Source organism: Schistocerca piceifrons, chromosome 1 (genome assembly GCF_021461385.2).
Source record: "Schistocerca piceifrons isolate TAMUIC-IGC-003096 chromosome 1, iqSchPice1.1, whole genome shotgun sequence".
In the NCBI taxonomy this organism is placed as follows: Eukaryota; Metazoa; Arthropoda; class Insecta; order Orthoptera; family Acrididae; genus Schistocerca; species Schistocerca piceifrons.
This window is the reverse complement of record NC_060138.1, coordinates 781,987,695-782,012,935: the sequence shown is the minus strand read 5'-3', so window position 1 is coordinate 782,012,935 and position 25,241 is coordinate 781,987,695. Positions and strand designations below refer to the sequence as shown.

At 40.5% G+C, this 25,241-nt stretch overlaps 1 protein-coding gene across 1 annotated transcript in view; it reads left to right on the top strand.

The window, feature by feature from the left end:
* Positions 1–25,241, top strand: part of LOC124712908 (ras GTPase-activating-like protein IQGAP1) — a 346,898-nt gene that overhangs the window by 311,934 nt on the left and 9,723 nt on the right. Inside the window, exon 30 of the mRNA XM_047242907.1 lies at positions 12,138–12,262. Coding sequence (XP_047098863.1) covers positions 12,138–12,262 — 125 coding nt within the window. The remainder of the gene's footprint in view (positions 1–12,137; positions 12,263–25,241) is intronic.

Sequence of the window (25,241 nt, the reverse complement as noted above, 5' to 3'; positions counted from 1 at the left end):
TGGGGTCAGGAGGTGGATGGAGTCAGGTGAAAGGTTTTGTAGGGGGCCTAAGGTTCTGAGGATTCCTTGAAGCTCTGCCTGGACATCAGGAATGGGATTACCTTGGCAAACTTTGTATGTAGTGTTGTCTGAAAGCTGACCCAGTCTCTCATCCACATACTCCCGACGATCAAGTACCATGGTCGTGGAACCCTTGTACGCCGTAAGAATGATGATGCATTGGTCAGCCTTCAGATCACGGATAGGTTGGGCTTCAGCAGTGGTGATGTTGGAAGTAGGATTAAGGTTTTTCAAGAAGGATTGAGAGGCAAGGCTGGAAGTGAGAAATTCCTGGAAGATTTGGAGAGGGTGATTTTGAGGAATAGGTGGTGGTTTTCGCTGTGACGGAGGATGGAACTGTTCCAGGCGCGGTTCAATTGGATAGTGTCTTGGGGAGTTGGATCGTTAGGAGTAGGATTAGGATTATTTTTCTTTGTGGCAAAGTGATATTTCCAGCAGAGAGTAAGAGTGTAGGACAGTAAATCTTTGACGAGGGCTGTTTGGTTGAATCTGGGAGTAGGGCTGAAGGTGAGGCCTTTGGATAGGACAGAGGTTTCAGATTGAGAGAGAGGTTTGGAGGAAAGGTTAACTACTGAATTAGGGTGTTGTTGTTCCAGATTCACTTTATGAAGGCTGAAGGCTGACTGATCCATCGTCATTCTTCCGGCGGACAAGGGTTCCATGACCGTGGTACTTGATCATCGGGAGTATGTGGCTGAGGGACTGCGTCAGCTTTCAGACAACACTACATACAAAATTTGCCAAGGTAATCCCATTCCTGATGTCCAGGCAGAGCTTCAAGGAATCCTCAGAACCTTAGGCCCCCTACAAAACCTTTCACCTGACTCCATCCACCTCCTGACCCCCACTGTAACCCAGCACCCCTACCTTCTACCTACTTCCTTAACTTCACAAACCCAGTCATCCCGGCCGCCCCATTGTAGCTGGTTACTAAGCCCCCATGAAACGTATGTCTACCTACGTATATCAACACCTTCAACCCATTACATGCAGTCTCCCATCCTTCATCAAAGACACCAACCACTTTCTCGAATGCCTGGAATCCTTACCCAATCTGTTACCCCCGGAAACCATCCTTGTAACCATTGATGCCACTTCCTTATACACAAATATTCCGCACGTCCAGGGCCTCGCTGCGATGGAGCACTTCCTTTCACACCGATCACCTGCCACCCTACCTAAAACCTCTTTCCTCATTACCTTAGGCAGCTTCATCCTGACTCACAACTTCTTCACTTTCAAAGGCCAGACATACCAACAATTAAAGGGAATAGCCATGGGTACCAGGATGGCCCCCTCGCATGCCAATCTATTTATGGGTCGCTTAGAGTAAGCCTTCCTGGTTACCCAGGCCAGCCAACCCAAAGTTTGATACAGATTTATTGATTACATCCTCATGATCTGGACTCACAGTGAAGAAGAACTCCAGAATTTCCCCTCCAACCTCGACTCCTTTGGTTCCATCAGATTCACCTGATCCTACTCCAAATCCCATGCCACTTTCCTTGACGTTGACCTCCATCTGTCCAATGGCCAGCTTCACACATCCGTCCACATCAAACCCACGAACAAGCAACAGTACCTCCATTATGACAGCTGCCACCCATTCCATATCAAACGATCCCTTCCCTACAGCCTACGTCTTCGTGGTAAATGAATATGCTCCAGTCCTGAATCCCTGAACCATTACACCAACAACGTGAAACAGCTTTCGCATCCCGCAACTACCCTCCCGACCTGGTACAGAAGCAAATAACCAGAGCCAGTTCCACATCCCCTCAAACCAAGAACCTCCCACAGAAGAACCCCCAAAGTGCCCCACATGTGACAGGATACTTTCCGCGACTGGATCAGACTCTGAATGTGGCTCTCCTGCAGGGATACGACTTCCTCAAATCCTGCCCCGAAATGAGATCCATCCTTTATGAAATCCTCCCCACTCCACCAAGAGTGTCTTTCCGCCGTCCACCTAACCTTCATAACCTCTTAATTCATCCCTATGAAATCCCCAAACCACCTTCCCTACCCTCTGGCTCCTACCCTTGTAACCGCCCCCAGTGTAAAACCTGTCCCATGCACCCTCCCACCACCACCTACTCCAGTCCTGTAACCCGGAAGGTGTACACGATCAAAGGCAGAGCCACGTGTGAAAGCACCCACGTGATTTACCAACTGACCTGCCTACACTGTGAAGCTTTCTATGTGGGAATAACCAGCAACAAACTGTCCATTTGCATGAATGGACACAGGCAGACAGTGTTTGTTGGTAATGAGGATCACCCTGTGGCTAAACATGCCTTGGTGCACAGCCAGCACATCTTGGCACAGTGTTACATCGTCCGGGTTATCTGGATACTTCCCACTAACACCAACCTGTCAGAACTCCGGAGATGGGAACTTGCCTTCCAGTATATCCTCTCTTCTTGTTATCCACCAGGCCTCAACCTCCGCTAATTTCAAGTTGCCGCCGCTCATACCTAACCTGTCTTTCAACAACAGCTTTGCCTCTGTACTTCCGCCTCGACTGACATCTCTGCCCAAACTCTTTGCCTTTACATATGTCTGCTTGTGTCTGTATATGTGTGGATAGATATGTGTGTGTGTGCGAGTGTATACCTGTCCTTTTCTCCCCGTAAGGTAAGTCTTTCTGTTCCCGGGATTGGAATGACTCCTTACCCTCTCCCTTAAAACCCACATCCTTTCGTCTTTCCCTCTCCTTCCCTCTTTCCTGATGAAGCAACCTGTGGGTTGCGAAAGCTTGAATTTTGTGTGTGTGTGTGTGTGTGTGTGTGTGTGTGTGTGTGTGTGTGTGTGTCTATCAACATACCAACGCTTTCATATATATATATATATATATATATATATATATATATATATATATATATAGAGAGAGAGAGAGAGAGAGAGAGAGAGAGAGAGAGAGAGAGAGAGAGAGAGAGAGAGGGAAACATTCCACATGGGAAAAATATATCTAAAAACAAAGATGATGTGACTTACCGAACGAAAGCGCTGGCACGTCGATAGACACACAAACATACACACAAAATTCTAGCTTTCGCAACAAACGGTTGCTTCGTCAGGAAAGAGGGAAGGAGAGGGAAAGACGAAAGGATTTGGGTTTTAAGGGAGAGGGTAAGGAGTCATTCCAATCCCGGGAGCGGAAAGACTTACCTTAGGGGGAAAAAAGGACGGGTATACGCGCGCGCACGCACACACACACACGCACACACACACACGCACACACACACACGCACACACACACACACACACACACACACACACACACACAAGCAGACATATACAGAGGCAAAGAGTTTGGGCAGACTCTTTGCCTCTGTATATGTCTGCTTGTGTCTGTACATGTGTGGATGGATGTGTGTGTGTATCATGGGTGACTGGAATTCATCAGTAGGAAAAGTGAGAGAAGGAAACATAGTAGGCGAATATGTATTGGGGGGAAGAAATGAAACAGGAAGCCGCCTTGTAGAATTTTGCACAGAGCATAACTTAATCATAGCTAACACTTGGTTCAAGAATCATAAAAGAAGGTTGTAGACGTGGAAGAATCCTGGAGATACTAAAAGGTATCAGATAGATTATATAATGGTAAGACAGAGATTTAGGAACCAGGTTTTAAATTGTAAGACATTTCCAGGGGCAGATGTGGACTCTGACCACAATCTATTGGTTATGAACGGTAGATTAAAACTGAAGAAACTGCAAAAAGGTGGGAAGTTAAGGAGATGGGACCTGGATAAACTGACTAAACCATAGGTTGTACAGAGTTTCAGGGAGAGGATAAGGGAACAATTGACAGGAATGGGGGAAAGAAATACAGTAGAAGAAGAATGGGTAGCTCTGAGGGATGAAGTAGTGAAGGCAGCAGAGGATCAAGTAGGTAAAAAGACAAGGGCTAATAGAAATCCTTGGGTAACAGAAGAAATATTGAATTTAATTGATGAAAGGAGAAAATATAAAAATGCAGTAAATGAAGCAGGCAAAAAGGAGTACAAACGTCTCAAAAAGGATATCGACAGGAAGCGCAAAATGGCTAAGCAGGGATGGCTAGAGGACAAATGTAAGGATGTAGAGGCTTATCTCACTAGCGGTAAGATAGATACTGCCTACAGGAAAATTAAAGAGACCTTTGGAGAGAAGAGAACCACTTGTATGAATATCAAGATCTCAGATGGCAACCCAGTTCTAAACAAAGAAGGGAAGGCAGAAAGGTGGAAGGAGTATATAGAGGGTTTATACAAGGGCGAAGTACTTGAGGACAATATTATGGAAATGGAAGAGGATGTAGATGAAGACGAAATGGGAGATAAGATACTGCATGAAGAGTTTGACAGAGCACTGAAAGACCTGAGTCGAAACAAGGCCCCGGGAGTAGACAACATTCCATTAGAACTACTGATGGCCTTGGGAGAGCCAGTCATGACAAAATTCTACCATCTGGTGAGCAAGATGTATGAGACAGGTGAAATACCCTCAGACTTCAAGAAGAATATAATAATTCCAATCCCAAAGAAAGCAGGTGTTGACAGATGTGAAAAGTACCGAACTATCAGTTTAATAAGTCACAGCTGCAAAATACTAATGCGGATTCTTTACAGACGAATGGAAAAACTGGTAGAAGTGGACCTCGGGGAAGATCAGTTTGGATTCCGTAGAAATGTTGGAACACGTGAGGCAATACTAACCTTACGACTTATCTTAGAAGAATGATTAAGAAAAGGTAAACCTACGTTGTAGACTTAGAGAAAGCTTTTGACAATGTTAACTGGAATACTCTCTTTCAAATTCTGAAGGTGGCAGGGGTAAAATACAGGGAGCGAAAGGCTATTTACAATTTGTACAGAAACCAGATGGCGGTTGTAAGAGTCGAGGGGCATGAAATGGAAGCAGTGGTTGGGAAAGGAGTGAGACAGGGTTGTAGCCTCTCCCCGATGTTATTCAATCTGTATATTGAGCAAGCAGTAAAGGAAACAAAAGAAAAATTCGGAGTAGGTATTAAAATTCATGGAGAAGAAGTAAAAACTTTGAGGTTCGCCGATGACATTGTAATTCTGTCAGAGACAGCAAAAGACTTGGAAGAGCAGTTGAACGGAATGGACAGTGTCTTGAAAGGAGGATATAGGATGAACATCAACAAAAGCAGAATGAGGATAATGGAATGTAGTCAAATTAAATCGGGTGATGCTGAGGGAATTAGATTAGGAAATGAGACACTTAAAGTAGGAAAGGAGTTTTGCTATTTAGGGAGTAAAATAACTGATGATGGTCGAAGTAGAGAGGATATAAAATGTAGACTGGCAATGGCAAGGAAAGCGTTTCTGAAGAAGAGAAATTTGTTAACATCGAGTATAGATTTAAGTGTCAGGAAGTCGTTTCTGAAAGTATTTGTATGGAGTGTAGCCATGTATGGAAGTGAAACATGGACGATAACTAGTTTGGACAAGAAGAGAATAGAAGCTTTCGAAATGTGGTGCTACAGAAGAATGCTGAAGATAAGATGGGTAGATCACATAACTAATGAGGAGCTATTGAATAGGATTGGGGAGAAGAGAAGTTTGTGGCACAACTTGACTAGAAGAAGGGATCAGTTGGTAGGACATGTTTTGAGGCATCAAGGGATCACAAATTTAGCATTGGAGGGCAGCGTGGAGGGTAAAAATCGTAGAGGGAGACCAAGAGATGAATACACTAAGCAGATTCAGAAGGATGTAGGTTGCAGTAGGTACTGGGAGATAAAGAAGCTTGCACAGGATAGAGTAGCATGGAGAGCTGCATCAAACCAGTCTCAGGACTGAAGACCACAACAACAACAACAACAACAACAACATCAATCAGTATTATGAAAGACTATTTTTGTGACAGTTTCATACCAGAGAAGAAATCCGAAGTAATGTGAATTTTAACTAGCAAGTTGCCTCAACAAAATAGGATAGAACTTTGACATGGTGATTTAAATTTAAAATTACTAAAACAGAAGTTTGCAGTTTGACCTGCCCCAATGGAACAGCTTTGCAAGTAGGATCAATATGGAGTTAGATCTGATGCTTCAAGTGACTACTAGGTCAGACATGGATTCAGTTCCTGTTGACACTGTTGGTAAGTGGGATTTCCTTAGACATGACGTGTATCTCAGTAGGAATGAGAAGGCTAAAGTGGCTGGGTTGCTAGCAAAATCCTGTGGGGGGCGAGGGCCATCAGTCGCTTTGCAACCAATGACTCGTGGGAGTACCCTTTTTCTTCTTCTTCTTTCTTCTTCTTCTTTTTTCTTCTTCTTTTTTTCTTCTTTTTTTTCTTTTTAGAAAAGATCAGTGTCCACTGCTTCAACATTGAAAGTAATTAAGTTTTATGAGAAACTCAGGCAGGCAGGTACTAAAGATGTTAAAATATCACAAGATTCTTGTAAAAGTACAGTGAAAAATAATGTTAGTATAGTGCTTCAGTATATCAGGGTATTAAAAACCAAAGTACAGCAGCTTCTTGTTTGTTTGGAAGATTTAGAAACTGAGGATGTAACAGGTATACTATGCCTGTCTGAACATTATACAGCCACAGATACGGAAAAGTAAATGTAACTGGATATAAGCTTTCAGCACATGTACGAGGTCTGTTCAAAAATTTCTGAAATATTCTTAATTTCAAGCTAGTGGCGTGTTGGAGCAAAATGCAGCTGGCGTCCCTGCACATGCTATGTTTAATGTGTAACTTCCAGAAGTTTCATTGTTGTGTGTCTGTTAGTTATTGTTCAGTGCTGTATTGAGTAGAACATTGTGTTGCACAGTTTGTGAATTTCGATATGGCAGAGTTAGAGGAGCAACACGTCTGCATTAAATTTTGTGCGAAATTCAAGAAAACCTTTACAGAGACACACCAAATGATGCAGGAAGCCTACAGTGATGAGTGCTTAAGCCATACTTGGTGTTACGAATGGTTGGGAAAGTTTCTAAGTTTCTCCAAGACAAAAAGTAAAGCTCATCAGGTCAAGTCAAATGTCAAAGTCATGCTGAAAGTTTTCTTTGACTTTGAGGGAATAGTTCATCATGAATTCGTGCCACAGGGACAAAATGTTCATCGATGGTGCTACCAGGACATGTTGCAACACCGGCAAGAAAATGAAAGAAGGAAATGGCCTGAAAGGTGATTTAACAATTGCAAATTTTAGGGAAAGCTTTCAGCAGTTAGATTGGGATGTGGTAAAATGGGAACCTGATGCTAATTTAAAATATATCTTATTTTTTGACATGTTTGTGAGTATAATTGAAAACTGTTTCTCCAAGAAAACATTGAAAAATGATTGTAAAAACCATGTCAAAAGACATGGCTTATGAAAGCGTTACAGAATCTTGAAATTGGAGAAGGGAAATGTATCTAATAGCAAGAAAAATCAATGACCCAGAAACAGTCAAATATTATAAAAATTACAGTACTAGGTCAAGGGAAGTTATTAAAAATCCAGAAGTATGTGTATTATGTCTGAGATTAGCACATCTCATAATAAAATTAAAACAATTTGGAATATTGTTGAAAGGGGAACAAGCCTTAGCCCATTAATGTCAAATTTTGCCACACTGTCCTAATGGATACATTCTCTGTACATCACACATTGACTTCTGCAGTTATTTCATTCAGTGTTGCTTGTCTGTCACCAATGACAGCTCAATGCAAATGCTGCTGCTCTCGGTCATTAAGTGAAGTCCATCAGCCACTGAGATGTCCATGGTGAGAGGTAATACCTGAAATTTGGCATCCTTGGCACACTCATGATACTGTGGATATCAGACTAATGAATTCCAAAATGGAATACCCCATTCATCTAGCTCCAGTTACCATCCCACATTCAAAGTCTGTTAATTCCCATCTTGAGACTGTAATCATGTCAGAAATATTTTCTTTTGAATCACCTGAGTACAAATGACAGCTCAACCATTGCACTACTCTTTTATACCTTGTGTACACTATACTATTGCCATCTGTATGTCCTCATATCACTATCCCATGACTTTGGTCACCACAGTGTACATAATTAACAATATTTGGTAAGTGAGATTTTCTTATGATGATGACCCAGAAATTCAGACACATTGTAGAAGCAGTGGTCAAGCAAGAACTGTTTCAACTTTACGTAAAATGTATTCGATGTTTGTAGGCATTTTAAGTAAGAAGGCATATAATTACATAACTTCAACTCCAGTATGATACACATCTCCTTTTCATAAGATTGTATTTACTGTGTATATGTATAGATTCATCTTCTGCCTAGTTAAATATACAAGTATATGATAGTTATGTTTGAATGTTTTTTTTTTTATGTGTATAACCAAGCCAGGGACAGTATTTTCAAACTTTTAAAATGGAGGCAACAGGAATCCCTACATTTAGCTTTCATTATCATCCTGATAAACTTTTTCTGTGTTTTACATGTGTTTTTTAAAATTATTCTGTGCATCGGTAGTCACTATGTACCACCATGGCACAGTGTCGCCTCAGGCAACAGGTGAGCAGCTTGTATTTTGAGTGAGAATCCTAACAGCGTATGTTAGTGTATTCAGTTTATTTTATTTTATTTATTTATTTATCTATAGCATATACAGTTCTGTACCGTAAATGGCATAACATCATTAATAAATATAGACTTTGAACAGAAGTCTGTAGCTAAGCCAGAGTATTCATAATCTTTGAATATGAGCATTGATGAGAAAATGAATAGAAAAAAACTCATTCCTGATCTGCTGAAACATTTGAGTTCAGCTAGGGTTATTGCAAATTTTAGTGATGTCAGTAAATTAGCCTACTATGCCTATTTTCATTCACTGCTCTCATATGACATCATATTTTGGATTAATTCATCATTAAAGAAAGTTTATAATCAGAATAATCGCTGGAACCCACTGAAGGTCATCTTGCAGAGTTTATTTTAGGAACCAGGAATATTCACAGTAGCTTCACAACATATATAAATGCATTTATGAAATTGTTATTAATAACTCATTCCAGTTCAAAAGCAGTAGCAATGTGCATAGGAGAAAGTCTGATCTTCACTATCTGGGTTAAATCTAACTACAGCACAGAAGGGGTGTGTGAGTTATGCAGCCACAAGAGACTTTCGTCACTTAACAAGTAGTCTGACAGATAGCCAACCAGTATTTGAAAACAAATTAAAAGAATTTCTGTATGACAGCGCCTTCTACTCAATAGATGAATTTATGCAATCTAAGGGCTAGGAAAGATGATGAGGCAAAGCCCTATTATCACTAATTTGTACAAAGTTCAACCATCAGTGTCCTGAGTGCCAGATTATCATGAAAACTGTGGCCCAGCTGAGTCCGTAGCACACTAGATAGGGATTGTGGAACCATCTAAAATTTAGTTGGAGCCTCGGAGAGAACTCCTTTCATGATCACAGTGTTATGCAATCAACAAATCATGTTCTAAAAAATTGTGCAGAACACAAACTTTTTGGCAGCTTAAAATCACTCCACATAGTTGATGAGCAGACAGTTTACTGGATTGAGTCTTGCAACATCTTCGTTTACATTAAATACCTTCTTCTCTGCTTGGCCTGCAGCTTGCATAAGCTGACATTACAGCTTCATTGTACTACTGACAAAATTAGCCGCAATTTTTTTTTATTATATCTTGTGGATTACACAAATTCACAATCAATTTGTATGCACATGTGCCACCATCAAGTGTTGCAGGTGACATTACACGTATACAGGCTGTTACAAAAAGGTACGGCCAAACTTTCAGAAAACATTCCTCACACACAAATAAAGAAAAGATGTTAATGGGCATGTGTCCGGAAATGCTTACTTTCGATGTTAGAGCTCATTTTATTACTTCTCTTCAGATCACATTAATCATGGAATGGAAACATACAGCAACAGAATCTACCAGTGTGACTTCAAACACTTTGTTACAGGAAATGTTCAAAATGTCCTCCATTAGGGAGGATACATGCATCCACCCTCCGTCGCATGGAATCCCTGATGCACTGATGCAGCCCTGGAGAATGGTGTATTGTATCACAGCCGTCCACAATACGAGCGCGCTCTACATTTGGTACCGGGGTTGCGTAGACAAGAGCTTTCAAATGCCCCCATAAATGAAAGCCAAGAGGGTTGAGGTCAGGAGAGCGTGGAGGCCATGGAATTGGTCCGCCTCTACCAATCCATCGTGCATGAACCACATATTGTGTCGTACTTGTAAAGGCACATGTTCTAGCAGCACAGGTGGAGTATCCCATATGAAATCATGATAACGTGCTCCATTGAGCGTAGGTGGAAGAACATGGGGCCCAATCAAGACATCACCAACAATGCCTGTCCAAATGTTCACAGAAAATCTGTGTTGATGACGTGATTGCACAGTTGTGTGCGGATTCTCGTCAGCCCACATGTGTTCATTGTGAAAATTTACAATCTGATCACATTGGAATGAAACTAAAATGAGCTCTAACATGGAAATTAAGCGTTTCCGGACACACATCCACATAAGATCTTTTCTTTATTTGTGTGTGAGGAATGTTTCCTGAAAGTTTGCCCGTACCTTTTGGTTACACCCTGTATACGGCCAAACTTTCAGGAAACATTCCTCACACACAAATAAAGAAAATATGTTATGTGGACATGTGTCCGGAAACGCTTACTTTCCATGTTAGAGCTCATTTTATTACTTCTCTTCAAATCACATTAATCATGGAATGGAAACACACAGCAACAGAACGTACCAGCGTGACTTCAAACACTTGTTACAGGAAATGTTCAAAATGTCCTCCGTTAGCGAGGATACATGCATCCACCCTCCGTCGCATGGAATCCCTGATGCGCTGATGCAGCCCTGGAGAATGGCGTATTGTATCACAGCCATCCACAATACGAGCACATTTGGTACCGGGGTTGCGTAGACAAGAGCTTTCAAATGTCCCCATAAATGAAAGTCAAGAGGGTTGAGGTCAGGAGAGTGTGGAGGCCATGGAATTGGTCCGCCTCTACCAGTCCATCGGTCACCGAATCTGTTGTTGAGAAGCGTACGAACACTTTGACTGAAATGTGCAGGAGCTCCATTGTGCATGAACCACATGTTGTGTCGTACTTGTAAAGGCACATGTTCTAGCAGCACTGGTAGAGTATCCCGTATGAAATCATGATAACGTGCTCCTTGGAGCGCAGGTGGAAGAACATACTGACGAAACTAAAATGAGCTCTAACATGGAAATTAAGTGTTTCCGGACACATGTCCACATAACATCTTTTGTTTATTTGTGTGTGAGGAATGTTTCCTGAAAGTTTGGCCGTACCTTTTTGTAACACCCTGTATATCACTGTCTTCTACCTCTGTGTGAGAGTACTGTGAGATTTTATCTTATACTTGGATCTAGATGGAGTGATGTCGATAAATCATCATGGAAAATAAAAGAACTTATGTTCTATGTTGTTAACATGAGTTACATATTTACTTTCATTACTGTTCTTCTATAGCAAATGAGTGAAAATATATATGTGACCTATGTTAACAACATAGTACATAAAAGAACTTGTTTTTCAAGATGAATTGTGGGTGTCAATACATCTAGACAAAAATATAATACAACATAAAATCTGATAGTATTATTACATAGATGTAGAAAAGATGATGTATAAATATAATGTCAACAGGAACACTTGATAATGGGACTTATGCCTAAACGAGCTTGTCATAATTTTATGTAATCAACAAGAAATACACAGTTCACAGCTAATTTTGTCGAAAGTATAAAGGATATCTTCATTACCAACAAAGAGTACTGAGTGTCATGAATAAAGTTTCTATGTATGTATGTATGTATGCAATTTTGTACTACTAATTCACATTTGTATCTGTGCTGCATACATGAGTAATAAGCTGACTGATGTCATGCCTACAAAGTTATGGATTTGTTATTGATTTCTATGCTTAGATTTGTTGTGATTTGGTTATTATTAATACAGTTTTCCTGCAATTGTTGATGACAATAAGAAAAAGTTAATAGATGATTTCTGTACAGAAGCTCTTCATTACTATACTTTCTTTTTGCCTCACAGGAAATCCAAATGCTGAGAAGCACCAAACAAAGTCTGGAGAAGAAAACACAATTTTTTGAAGAGCAAATCAGCTACTACAGTGAATATATTCAAAAATGTCTGGAGAATCTGAATGCAGGTAAAAGGTAAGTAATCATAACATTATTATGCTTATGGAAATTGTGAAAATAATTGTACTACTTCTTTGCAATAGTTAGATAAATGACTTTGGTAGACATGGTTAAGATACTACATGTCACATAGTGAGATAATTGCTCAAGCCACTTTAGTTAATTTGCTGTGAAAATAATATCGTTTTTGCACACTGTAACTTTAAAAGTAAACTACGTAATATATCCGAATACTTTCTGCGCATTTTAAATCCAAACAGTTATCACAAGGGAAGAGAAAATGACTACATGGGCTGACTACATATCTCAGATGTATTAATCTTTGAAAAATTCTGGATGGAATGTAATTATGTGTGTTGAAAAATATTGCAACTGTCCAGATCAAAGGTTCATCATGCAACAGATAAGTGCAAAGATCTTAGACTAAGTCTTTCATAAGAGTTTTTTCCAACACTGCACCACAGATTAGCAGTGAGCAGGAGACCCAGGTTTGAATTCTGGCCTTGGTTCAAATTTTCATTCATCCCTTCAGTTGGCAACTATACATCACAATAGCATTCTTTTAAAAAACCAGGATTGAATGTAACAATATCATGAAAAATATAGTTGCTACTCACCACACAAGCACATACACATGCACACGCACACACGCGACCACAGCCGCACTGCAAGCAGCTGCCCATGATGAGAGGCGCAGTCAGGTGGTGGGGGTAAGGAGGAGGCTGGGGCAGGGAGGGAGAGGGATAGCAGGGTAGGAGTTGGGGACAGTAAAGTGCTGCCTCTACCACCATACAGTGATGAGATAGAGAGATGATAGGGCAGCTAAGTGCAGTTGGGCAGGGGAGGGTATGGGAGATTAGTGGAGCAGAAAAGGAGAGAGGTGAAAAGACTATATGAACGTTGGTGAAACAGAGGACGGTATAGAGCTGGAATCACAACAGGGCAGGGGCTAGAGGTAAGGACAAAGCCTAATGCAGGTTGAGGCCAGGAGGGTTACAGGAACATAGGATATATTCCAGGGAGAGTTCCCACCTGTGCAATTCAGAAAAGCTGGTGTTGGTGGGAAAGATCCAGATGGCACAGGCTGCGAAGCAGTCATCAAAATGAAGCACATTGTGTTGGGTAGTGTGCTCAGCAATGGGGTGCCCCAGCTGTCTCCAATGCCTTATCTCTCCAGTTACCCATAACCACCACCACCACCACCACCACCACCACCACCATCACCACCACCACCTCCCAAAGTCCCACCATCTGGCCACAGAGTAGCATTTCCCTCATGACTCAGTACCATCCAGGATTGGATCAACTGAATCACATTCTCCACCAATGTTTCAACCACCTCTCATTGTGCCCTGAAATAAGGAATGTCCTACCCACTATCCTTCCCCATGTCTCCCAAAGTGGTATTCCGCCAGCCACCGAACCTACACAGTATCCTCTCCATCCCTACACAACTCCTGCTTCCAACACCCTGCCTCATGGTGCATAATCCTGTAATGGACCTAGATGCAAGAGTTGTTCCATACATCCTCCCACCACCACCACCACCACCACCACCGACTCCAATCTGGTCACAAGCATCACCTATCCTATAAAAGGCAGGGCTGCCTGTGAAACCAGTCATGTGATCTACAAGCTAAGCTTCAACCACTGTACTGCATTCTATGTAGGCATGACAACTAATAAGCTGTTTGTCTGCATAAATGGCCACCAATAAACTGTGGACAAGAAACAACTGGACCACCAAATTGCTAAACATGCTGCCCAGAATGACGTTCTTCGTTTCAGTGACTGCTTCATAGCCTGTGTTATATGGATCCTTCCCACAAACATCTGTTTTTCTGAATTGTGCAGGTGGGAACTCTCCCTGCAATGTAGCAAATGTTCCCATAAGCCTCCTGGCCTCAACCTTCTTTAGTCTTTGTCCTTACCCTCTAGCCCCTTCCCTGTTCCCATTCCAGCACTACAAAGTACTCTATTCCACCAATGCACCCTGTCTTTTCACCTCTCTCCTTTTCCACTAATCCTCCTCTGTCTAACCTTTTGATTACACCTAGCTGCCCTCTGCCCTACCCTCTCTCCACCTCGTCCCCATATGCTCCTACAAGCGGAACTTTACCATCCCCCACCTCTACCCTACTATACCTCCCCCACCCTGGCCCATTCTCCTCCTTACCCCCACCACCCGGTTGAATCTCTTTGTCATGTGCAGCTGTTCACTGTGTGTGTGTGTGTGTGTGTGTGTGTGTGTGTGTGTTTTTCTATCTCCAATGAAGGCTTTGTTGGCTGAAGCTAATTTTTTGACAGTCTCTTCGGTGTTTCTATCTGCAACACAGCGTCTCCACTATACGGTAAGTAGCAATTATCTTTTTCATAATATTGTAACATTCTTTTAAATTTGGCAACTTTGTTTTGGTTAATTATAAACTTGAAAACAGTGTTATATTTATCATTACAAGGCACATGATTCACAATTCTTCCACACAACATTAAATAATGAATAAATTAGAAGTGTTGTTTAAAAATTATAATAATAAGATTAATAATAATTTATTGTTATTGTCATTGTCGTCGTCATCATTAATACACTGTATCAACTAAAACACTAAAAAAACTGTGTATCACTTTCTCTGATACAAAATTCAAGGCTGTTACATCACAGCATGCCTTCTTTTTGCCATGGTCCTAATATGTATTCTGATTAAAGACTAGGAAATTTGGAAAGCTTATTATTCAGCAGTAGTACATAATTTTTGCAGCTATCAGTTCTCATCTGAGTATTCCCATTTCGGCAATTTTTAAGAAGGTGCTGCTCTTTTAACATAGAAATAGATTATATTTATGCTCTTGTTTTCACATAGTAAGATATTCTACAAAAAAGAGAACATTTGGTGGATTAAGCGGTATCAATTACCTCCTGAGCTTTTTAGTGGAGTGAACAATTGTAAGCAAACAGACAACATTATCTTACAGTATGGGAACTTCAATTGTAGAATGCGCATGTCAGTTCTAAAAATGCATCCAGTAGCAGAATAAGTTTGCTCCATTTGATTTATTGTGTTAAACTGATTTGATTTGAATGTGCACAAGAACATTTGAAGAATTATCATTGTAGTGTGTGTTTTTATAATTTTATTTTTTAAAAATATTTTATCAAATCATCATCATCATCATCATCTTAACAATTAATATTATCAACAGGTGGCACAATTGTGAAGCTTTATCTGGCAATCAGGTTGCTGGACTCAATCAGGTTCCTAACTATTTAATTCACATTTTATTCATGTATGCCATCGCGAAAGACTTTTTCAGATAGTATAGTTCTGAAATTATGCAAATTTCGCTAAATGTCAAAATTTTGTAGGCCCCAAAAATGGGAAGTATAACTGATCAAAAACTCTTCTTGGCATTTAGGGCTTTAAGATAACTGAGTTTCTCAGAAGGCTATACACCAACGTTTTACACATTGGAAAATATCAAACTAAATGTTACTACTTACCATAAAGAAGACACGTCAAATTACAGACAGACACAATTAAAAGACACTTAAATAGCTTTCGGCCGCAGCCTTCATCAGTAAAGGAGAGACACACACAATCCACATAAACACAGGGAAGCAAATAACATGCAAATATGATCACCAACTCCAGCATCTCAGGCTGGAATGCAGCTATCACGTGGGGTGCAAGCAGCAATCTGGAGGGGGCAGCGAAGGAGAAAGAATAGTTGTGTATGAGTAGGAAGAGAGATGAACACTGTCTGGTAGAGAGTGCAGGGACTAGGCTGCCAACAAACACAGCATCAGGAGATTGTGGGGCAGAGAGGTGGAGAAAAAAGGACCAAAAACAAAGAGGAGTGAGGAAGATGAGCGGATGCACTGGCAGAGGGCTGCGAATAAACAGGGTGAGAGATTAAGATGGTTAGTAGATGATAGAACAGAGGGTAAGGAAACTGTTGGGTGGAACATGTGGGAACAGTATGCTACTGCAGATTGAGGCCAGGATAAGTACAGAAGCAGAGAATGTGTTGTAAGGATAACGCCCTTGTGTGCAGTTCAGAAATGCTGTTGGTGGAGGGAAAGATCCAGATGGCTTGGGTAGTGAAGCAGCCATTGAAATCAAGTGTGTTGTGTTCAGCTGCATGTTGTGCCACATGGTGGTCTACTTTGCTCTTGACTACATTTGGTGGTGTCGTTCATCCTGGTGGGCAGCTGGTTGGTAGTTACTGTATTTACTCGAATCTAAGCCGCACTTTTTTCCCGGTTTTTGTAATCCAAAAAACCGCCTGCGGCTTAGAATCGAATGCAAAGCAAGCGGAAGTTCTGAAAAATGTTGAAATGCGCTGCCACAACTAACTTCTGCCATCGAATATACGTAGCGGTACACAGGTATGCTTTGTAGGCACAAAGATAAATACTGGCGCCAAAACCTCTGCGTCAGTAAATAAATTAAAAAAAAAAAAGGTGGAGGACGAGCTTTTCTTCTCCGCCTCGAGTTTTGACCACTTCATTTTCATACAATATCCAACGAAGTAAATACAAATTCCGTATTGTTCATCTTCTAATGTAGCAGCATTTCAATGTACTACGAAAATCCGACTGGCAAGACTGTTTGGGATGTTTGTCAATATGGCCAACTCCACGTTCTGAATTTTTTCCTACCTGTGAGAAGAGATGGTTGCTAATAGGAACTTGATGAATTGTGAATCACATGCAGTATTCTCTTCACCATAAGAATAATATGAATATAAACATTTTGCCATGTATTCTTTCGTGTTTGCTGCTATATAATTTAAATCCTGCCTGCCTAATAAACTACGAAACTAGAGTGAGACAACAGTAAACGCGGAAGGGTATACGTATTGTGTCATGTTTATATTCGTATTATTCTTATGCCTAATAGTGATACAGTCAGAAATGAAGCACGGCAACTGACTAGATTTTTAAATCTAAGATGACTCTAATTTCTGTGCAGAATGTAATGTACTAAAGAGATGCCAGCAAAGATTTTCAAACGGAGAAAAATTTTCACTACACTCTCGTTTAGAACATCATTTATCATACGCAGTCTATTATTTGGTTCTTGCTTATCATTATCAAAGAAAGCAGTGGTGTAAGTAACAAAAAATAGCAGTCTCTTGCCATTGTTTTGCTAATGAGACGATTCCTCTTTTTTTTTTGTAAGCGGCGGTTGCTCGCACAAAAGCAAGCCATGCCGCGAGCGGCAACAGGCTGTAAACACGCACTATCAGAATGCGACAAACAAGTATGACACAGTTCAGTAATGCATTTTCAGCTTAGAGTGACGTAAACACCTATAACAAAGAAAACGACACTTATCAGATCAAAGCAAAATAAGCAAACGATTTAAACCAGACAAAGCACGTGCAAAAGGAAGGGTACCCGTATAAATACGGACGGAGCGCCTGGCGCATAGCAATGGCTACCTGATAAAGCTTAACTGCTAAGCTTACGACTTGAACCAAACTACTGTAGCTGTATCGTCATTCATTCGACCTAAATTGTGTCTTATATTACAATGGACCAACTTTGTTTCGATTTGGAGCTGCAGTCTAAAACTTTTCCCTCCCCTTGAATTTCGAGTCTCAAATTTCAGGTGCGGCTTAGATTCGGGAATTTTTTTTTTTCCTTGATGTCGAGTCTCATTTTTCAGGTGCGGCTTAGATTCGAGTGCGGCTTAGATTCGAGTAAATACGGTACACCAATATAAGAAGCTGATCAATGATTGCAGTGGAACTGGTATACGACTTGGCTTCTTTTATAGATGGCCTGGCCCCTGATGGGGTAGGATAAACCTGTGATGGGATTGGAATAGGAAGTGCTGGGTGGTGGATTGAGCAGGTTTGGTACCTGGGTCTTCCACTGGGATATGAACCTTGTGGCAAGGGATTGCGATTGGCAGTGGCATAGGGATGGAGGATGTTGTGGAAGTTGGGTGGGCGACAGAACACCACGTTAGGAGGGGGTGGGAAGCATCTCGGGTAGGACGTCCCTCATTTCAGGGCATGATGGTAGGTAGTCAAAGCCCTGGTGAAGGGTGTGGTTCAGTTGTTCCAGTCTGGGGTGGTACTGGGTGATGAACGGGACTCTCCTTTGTGGCTGGTCCGTGGGGCTGGTGGGAGGATTGGCAGTGTGAAGGGAAATGGCACAGCTCTGTTTGCGAACTAGGTCCAGGGGATAGTGCCTGTCTGTGAAGGCCTTGGTGAGACCCTCAGCATACTGAGCAGGGGAATTTTTGTCACTGCAGATATGCCATACCCGGTTGGCCAGTCTGTAAGGGAGGGATTTTTTTGTGTGAAAGGGATGACAGCTGTCAAAAGAGCCATCAGAGAGGAGGAGGTAAACATCTAGCTGGGTTGAGGAACAGCATGTGAAGAGGATTAGAGAGAAGATATTGAGGTTGTGAAGGAACCCACACACAACTGCCAACCCCAGCATCTCAGGCTGGAATGCAAGTATCATATGGGATGCAAGCAGCAGTCTGAAGAGGGCGCCTGTTGGCATTCTAGTTCCTGACTACTCCACCAGACAGTGTTAGCCTCTCTCCCCACCTGTACACTACTATCCTTTCACCTTCCCCACCCCCTCCAGATTGCTGCTTGCATCCCAAGTGATAGTTGCATTCTGGCCCGAGATGCTGGAGTTGGTGGTTGTGTGTGAGTGAGGTGTGCTTCCCTGTATGAGTACACGGTATCTATCTCTCTTTTACTGATGAAGGCTGTGGCTGAAAGCTTTATGTGAGTGTCCTTTTCCTACATTGTTTGATAAATGTTATCTCTGTCGTTTAATATTTGATAAAAGTATACATACTCCTCAACTTCCTGTAGAGGCATTTTTACAGTCGTCCTATTGTGAAAGTGGCACAAAAAGATCAATGCTATGCCTACATTGAAGGAAATGCACAAGAACTGACAGTATTTGCACTGTCACCAAAGTCAATGTTGCACTGAAATGAGTTGAGACGCAGAAATGTGTCCATTCAGTTTCAAACCATTGCCTCCATCTTTATCATATTATTGTACAGTAATTCAGAAGTAATGAATGTAATAAAAGTTTTGTTCTATTTTTACAGTACATAGCCGAACTTTCTAAAATGTTTTTAAAAACAGTATTCCATATACTGGAATGTGGTAGTATGGACCAAAATGACAAAAATCTCCAGTAAACATGGGCCCTAAAATGCATATCTTAAAAGCTGTGGACACTTGTTCAGTAGATATGTTTCATAGTAATGGAGATGTAGTGCTCATAGCTCTTAAGGTATGCATTTTGAAGCCCATGTTTGTTGGACTTTGTCTTTTTTGGTCCATTCTACCACCTCTCAAAATATGGAATACTTTTTTAACACTACGTATATACCAATGGAATGATTTTACTATTACATGATAAAGACAGGGACAGTTGTTTGAAAACAAATGGACCCATTTGAAATTAGTCGCTTTTTATAATGTCAGGCAGAAATTTGTTTTGTATTTTCTTACTCCTTTTCTTCATCTGGAAATTTCCTGTAGATTGAGATTTATTTGTGTTGTTAGTTGTTGTTAGTCCCATATTTATTATTTGTGATAGGAGTGCAATTAATTTTCATTCATTGTTTTTACTAAACAATTTATTTTGTACTTGTAATTATTGCATTTTATGCCACAGGTTAATTTGCAACTGTAGTTATCTTGAGCCCATTTATATTATCAAATCTCTTTAACAACAAACTTTGAACAATGCACTTTGGCAACTGCTAGACAGTGTACTATGGAAGCTTTGATCAAAGATCATTGTCAAACTTAGAGTGTGGGCATGATCAAAGTTTGCCACATTGTACGCCTGTTTGACTTGCTTCACGTGCTTCTAACCTGTAAAATGACATCAAAGTTTACTTCGTGTGTGGCTACCACTACAGTGATAATTTCTAACTGCAAAGAATATGCAATTCTTCTTAACACCCAACAAATTGATTATGAAAACCACAATAATCAGTAAGATTCTTAACAAAGAAATAACTGCAGCCATCAGCTGTATTCAGAGGTGATGCATCGTAGATGACATGAGGAAGAAATTGAGTGGACTAACGATTTGGCAGAAATCTAAGTGGTGTTAATAAAGCACACGTAAATTAAATGAATGTATTTCTTTGTTACTCTAAATAACCTAATCTTCATAAAATCCTGCTCAAGTGAGTTTACATACAGTTTCACATGCCTCTGAAACAACACGTGAAGTGGTATCCTTTGAGATGTGGGTATTACATTGCAAGCTGGAATAGTTTTCACTTGTTGCTAAAAATCTTAATGTAACCTTGAGATGATCTTTAGCAGGAACTGGATTTCATAAATTAGTGACGTTTTTGCAGATATAAGGGTCTATTTTTGTAACGGCAAGCTGAAATGTATATTTGTCCATTCTCAAATAATTTGCATAGCTTTTTATGTCATTACACTGGACCTCATGAAGCAAATTCCGATGAATACTGCTTCAAACTTCTCATTACCTACAGTTTCACACACCTTCATTTCCATTTTGCTTTCATTTTAATCAGTAAGCTTACTGCCAACATTACATTAAATTCTGCTGCCCAGGCGAGTAAATATTCAGCATTTACATATTTTCATTTATGAAGTGATTTTCTATACATCAGATTTTATCAGTACGTAGACACTTTTACCTATCAGTTATGTTAAGAGGTTTTGGCAGTTCATAGACCTGCATTAAAATATTAGCCACTCAAATTTATCCACGTATGTATTACAAGTAGCTCATGTACTATTGATGTGGATGTCTTAGTGAAAAAGAAAAACATGTGGCACATTCAAAGTCAGGTGTTATCAAGACAGGGAAAAAAATCACTCTTCAGTTCATCATTTACACTTGCACACTTTCGTACATTTGTCAGATACTGACTGCTAGCTGGCCGGAGTGGCCATGCAGTTCTAGGCGCTACAGTCTGGAACCGCGTGACCGCTACGGTCGCAGGTTCGAATCCTGCCTCGGGCATGGATGTGTGTGATGTCCTTAGGTCAGTTTGGTTTAAGTAGTTCTAAGTTATAGGGGACTGATGACCACAGCAGTTAAGTCCCATAGTGCTCAGAGCCATTTGAACTGACTCCTAAGGAAAAAGTCACCCACCAGTGTACCCCCAGTATTTCAGTACAGAAACACCATGAAAGAAAGTTGTAGTTTCTAACTGATAATTATTAGAAAAAAACAAAAGAACTAATTTATATAGGTAGCATCAAATCATTATCTTCACAAGTATCTTTTATGACGTGTGCACTTTCTATGCAGTCTACACTGTGTCAGTGCAAAATAAATAAGATGATGATATCACTTCGGAAGGTGTTATACGTACTTCAGCTTGGAAGATCCAAAAGCTGTAATCATCACACAGTGTTGGCTTCACTTCTACTTCTGTTCTCTGAATTAAGTGAAAAACATCCATCAATGACATCAAAAAATCCAGTTATGCCGTATCAATTTTATTTGTGATAGATGAGTGTATACAATACACTACAACAAATTTGCAGATAAATGTGTGTGATGCCCTTCTACCACGTTCTGTGTTAATTCTGAGTATTGTCATGCCAAGCTGTCTGAAAAATGTTGCTAATGTAATGAGAACAATGTTTGAAAAGACAGATGCTACTAACTTCTTTATCGTAAGGAGCAATCTGTTTTCTCCTACGTTGTTGATATTACAACCTGGAGTTTCCATTGTTTACTATAATGTGAAATTATTCTTTATTTCTCTTCAGCAACAAGAAATAATGGTGAGAGATTGTCTTTGGGTAGTATGATGGGCATACACTTGGAAGATCCAAAATGCACCATTAATAAAAACTTCAGGCCAGTAAGAAAGAAGTCTGAACAACTTTGTTATATTGATTTTCAATCTGAAAGTTAAAATAATCAGAGAGCAGTGCCACATCTTTCCCCAGTGATGAAATTTATATTGCCATGCTTCTGGAATTAACATAAAACAAACTGACATTTTATTGCCCGCTATGGTTGCATCCTTTCTGAACTCAGTGGGGCCCTAGAAATAACTTGTAGAAAAGTGTTGTCTACTCAGTTGTATCATTCTTGCCCAACCAAACAAAATACAGTACAGTCTCGATAGTTCGAGTGGTTGCAACAATCTACTTTTCTTCTTCTTCTTCTTCTTCTTCTTCTTCTTCTTCTTCTTTTTACTGACATGATAAATAATGAAAACATAATTGCAAAAGATAGATAGGGAGAGTACAGTTAAGTGACAAAGCAGACAACAATACAATCAACACTGACGATAAGCTCGCAGCCCTGTTGCACAAACATCTGTTGTCAGTATGGCACAAAATACCCCAACTACTGCCGGCTGCTACCGATCAAAAATGAGGAGTTCATATGCTGCTGTAGTTCCCAGTACCTCTACTGTACAGTGTTGTGTGTCATTTTGTTTGTTGACTGTGTGTTCCATTGTACACCTTACAAAGATGAGTGCTGTAACAAAAAAGAGGAAATTTGTGCCTTTGCATCTAAAATTAGAAGCACTAAGACAACTTGACAAACGAGAAACAATAAAAAAACTTGCTCTCAAAAATGGTGGCGGTGAAATTACTGTTGGTGACTGGCGAAGAAACTGACTTAAATTGGAACAGTTTTCTTCACAGAAATGCTCACACGAATCTCTCAGTGAAAGAATTATAAAGAAGTCAGACTTCGAAAAAACAAGTGAGGCATTGTTCATGTGGTTTACCCAACAGAGACAGAAGGGTGCTCCGATTTCTGGCACAGTCTTGCAAGAAAAAGATTTGTTTTTCAGAAACCAGTTGCAGGAAGGAGATGACAATTTCGCCACTAGTGTGGGCTGGCTCGACAAGTGGAAGAAGAGGTATGGAGTGCATCAACTAGACGTATGTGGAGAAAAACTCTCTGGTTACGCTCAGGCCATTTCAGAATTTATCGTCGAGTTTAAAAAAATCATAAATGAAAAAAATTTGTCTAATGAACAAATATATAACTGTGACAAAACTGGGCTAAATTTTAAAATGTTACCAGCGAGAACACTTGCTTCTTGTGAAGAAAAAAGTGCTCCTGGGCACAAAAAAAGCAAACAGCGGGTCACAGTTATGGCAGCTTCAAATGCAACTGGAAACCACAAACTAAAACTAGTTGTGATTGGGAAGTCTGCCACGCCAAGAGCATTCAAGAATGTATCCATCTAAGCTCTTCCGGTTGTCTATACACATCAGAATAATCCCTGGATGAATCAGGAAATCTTAAAGAACTGGTTTTTTAACTCATTTGTATCTGACTGCAAGAATTTTTTAAAAGAAAGGGGACTGCCATGCAAAGCAATTTTGCTCATGGATAATGCGTCCTCACATGCAAGTGCAGGAGATCTGCAGTGTGACAGTATCCGCGCCTTGTTTTTCCCGCCAAACATTACCTGTCTCATTCAGCCCATGGATCAGGGCATTCTGGAATGTCTAAAAAAAAATGTATCAACAGCAATTGCTACAGTCAATCCTGCATTCCGAAGACAATGAAAACATTGTAGGAGCTTTGAAGAAAGTGACTTTGAAGGACGTCGTGTACTGGATTAGCGAATCTTGGAGCGAAATAAAGTCACACACAATTTCTAAGTCATGGAGGAAAATTCTACAGGAAAGTATGCCAGACACAGAAACTGAAGATTTAGCAGATGAGGACGATCGACCATCGTGTAATTTAATCAGAAGATTGCCAGGGTGTGAAGAGGCAGAAGAGGTGGAAGTAGGCAAGTGGTTAAATTCGGACGAACAGTTGGAAGTGACAGACTCTTCTATAATTAACATGGTTAACATTCCATGGCAGTGTGAGAGTGACGAGGCATAGGCTGCACCGATGATGAGTCACATCGACGGCTACGCTGCTCTCGAGGCTGCCATATGCTGCGTGGAACAATAGCCTGAGGCGACACCAACTGCTCCTGAGACGGTGGCGTGACATTGGCGCGAAGAAATGTTGCAGCTTCGCCAAACAAAAGACACTTCACTATTACTTGTCTAAATAAATAATTATTGTTACTCTGCCAATGCAAATGCATGTGTAAATACTTTTATTTTAATAAAGTTCATATTTTGACCTGTATTAGTTACAATATAATAATATTTTTTTTTTCCCCATTTAAATTTCGATAGTCCGAGTTTTCGATAGTTCGAGGTGGTTCTGGTCCCATTCACCTCGAACTATCGAGACTCTACTGTATGGGCATTTCCTGCTCCAAGCATAATGTGGCGTCCACACCCAACTTCAAATTATTATATGAAATCAAATGGTTAATTTGTATTGGACTGTTACCATGAAAATAGCCATCATGCAGAAGGCTAGAGTGGCTTGTTACACCTATTCTTACATGGGCATCCAGAGTAAAATCAAAGTTAGCATTCTTCCTGTCATTTTATTTTCAATTGTTACACCTCAACAGTAAAGTTGCACAGCGATCCCATTTAGAATAAGGAATCTTTGTGAATCATGAAGTAGGATATTTTTCCACAGAGAGAGCAGCACGTGCATATACAAACCATTTTCCTTCACCAAAACAAAACAGTGCTGTATTAGCTGTTGAGATGGATAGTGACAGTGCTACTCCTGTTTTTGTACAGTTTTAAGTCTGACAGGTCCCTTCTATAACTGCTAAATCATCTTACTCTGAGTTTAGGACAAATAAGTATTAAAATCATAATCTGACCAGCCGTAGGTTTCCTGTTGTTTCCCTGTATCACTTGAGTGAGCAGTGGAATGATTGCTTAATGCAGCCACAATTACAACGCTTCCTCACTGCAAGTGCCCCCACCCCCTAATGAACTCGGTGTTAGCTTAACATTAAATTCTGACCTTCATGCTACTATTTTATTTTGATTCTGAATTACTGTTTTCTTCCTATGTGTCCAGCCCCAAAGAAGAACAGTGTGCAAGCAGCCAAAAATCTTGCATTACACCAGTGGGTAGTATGCTCACTCA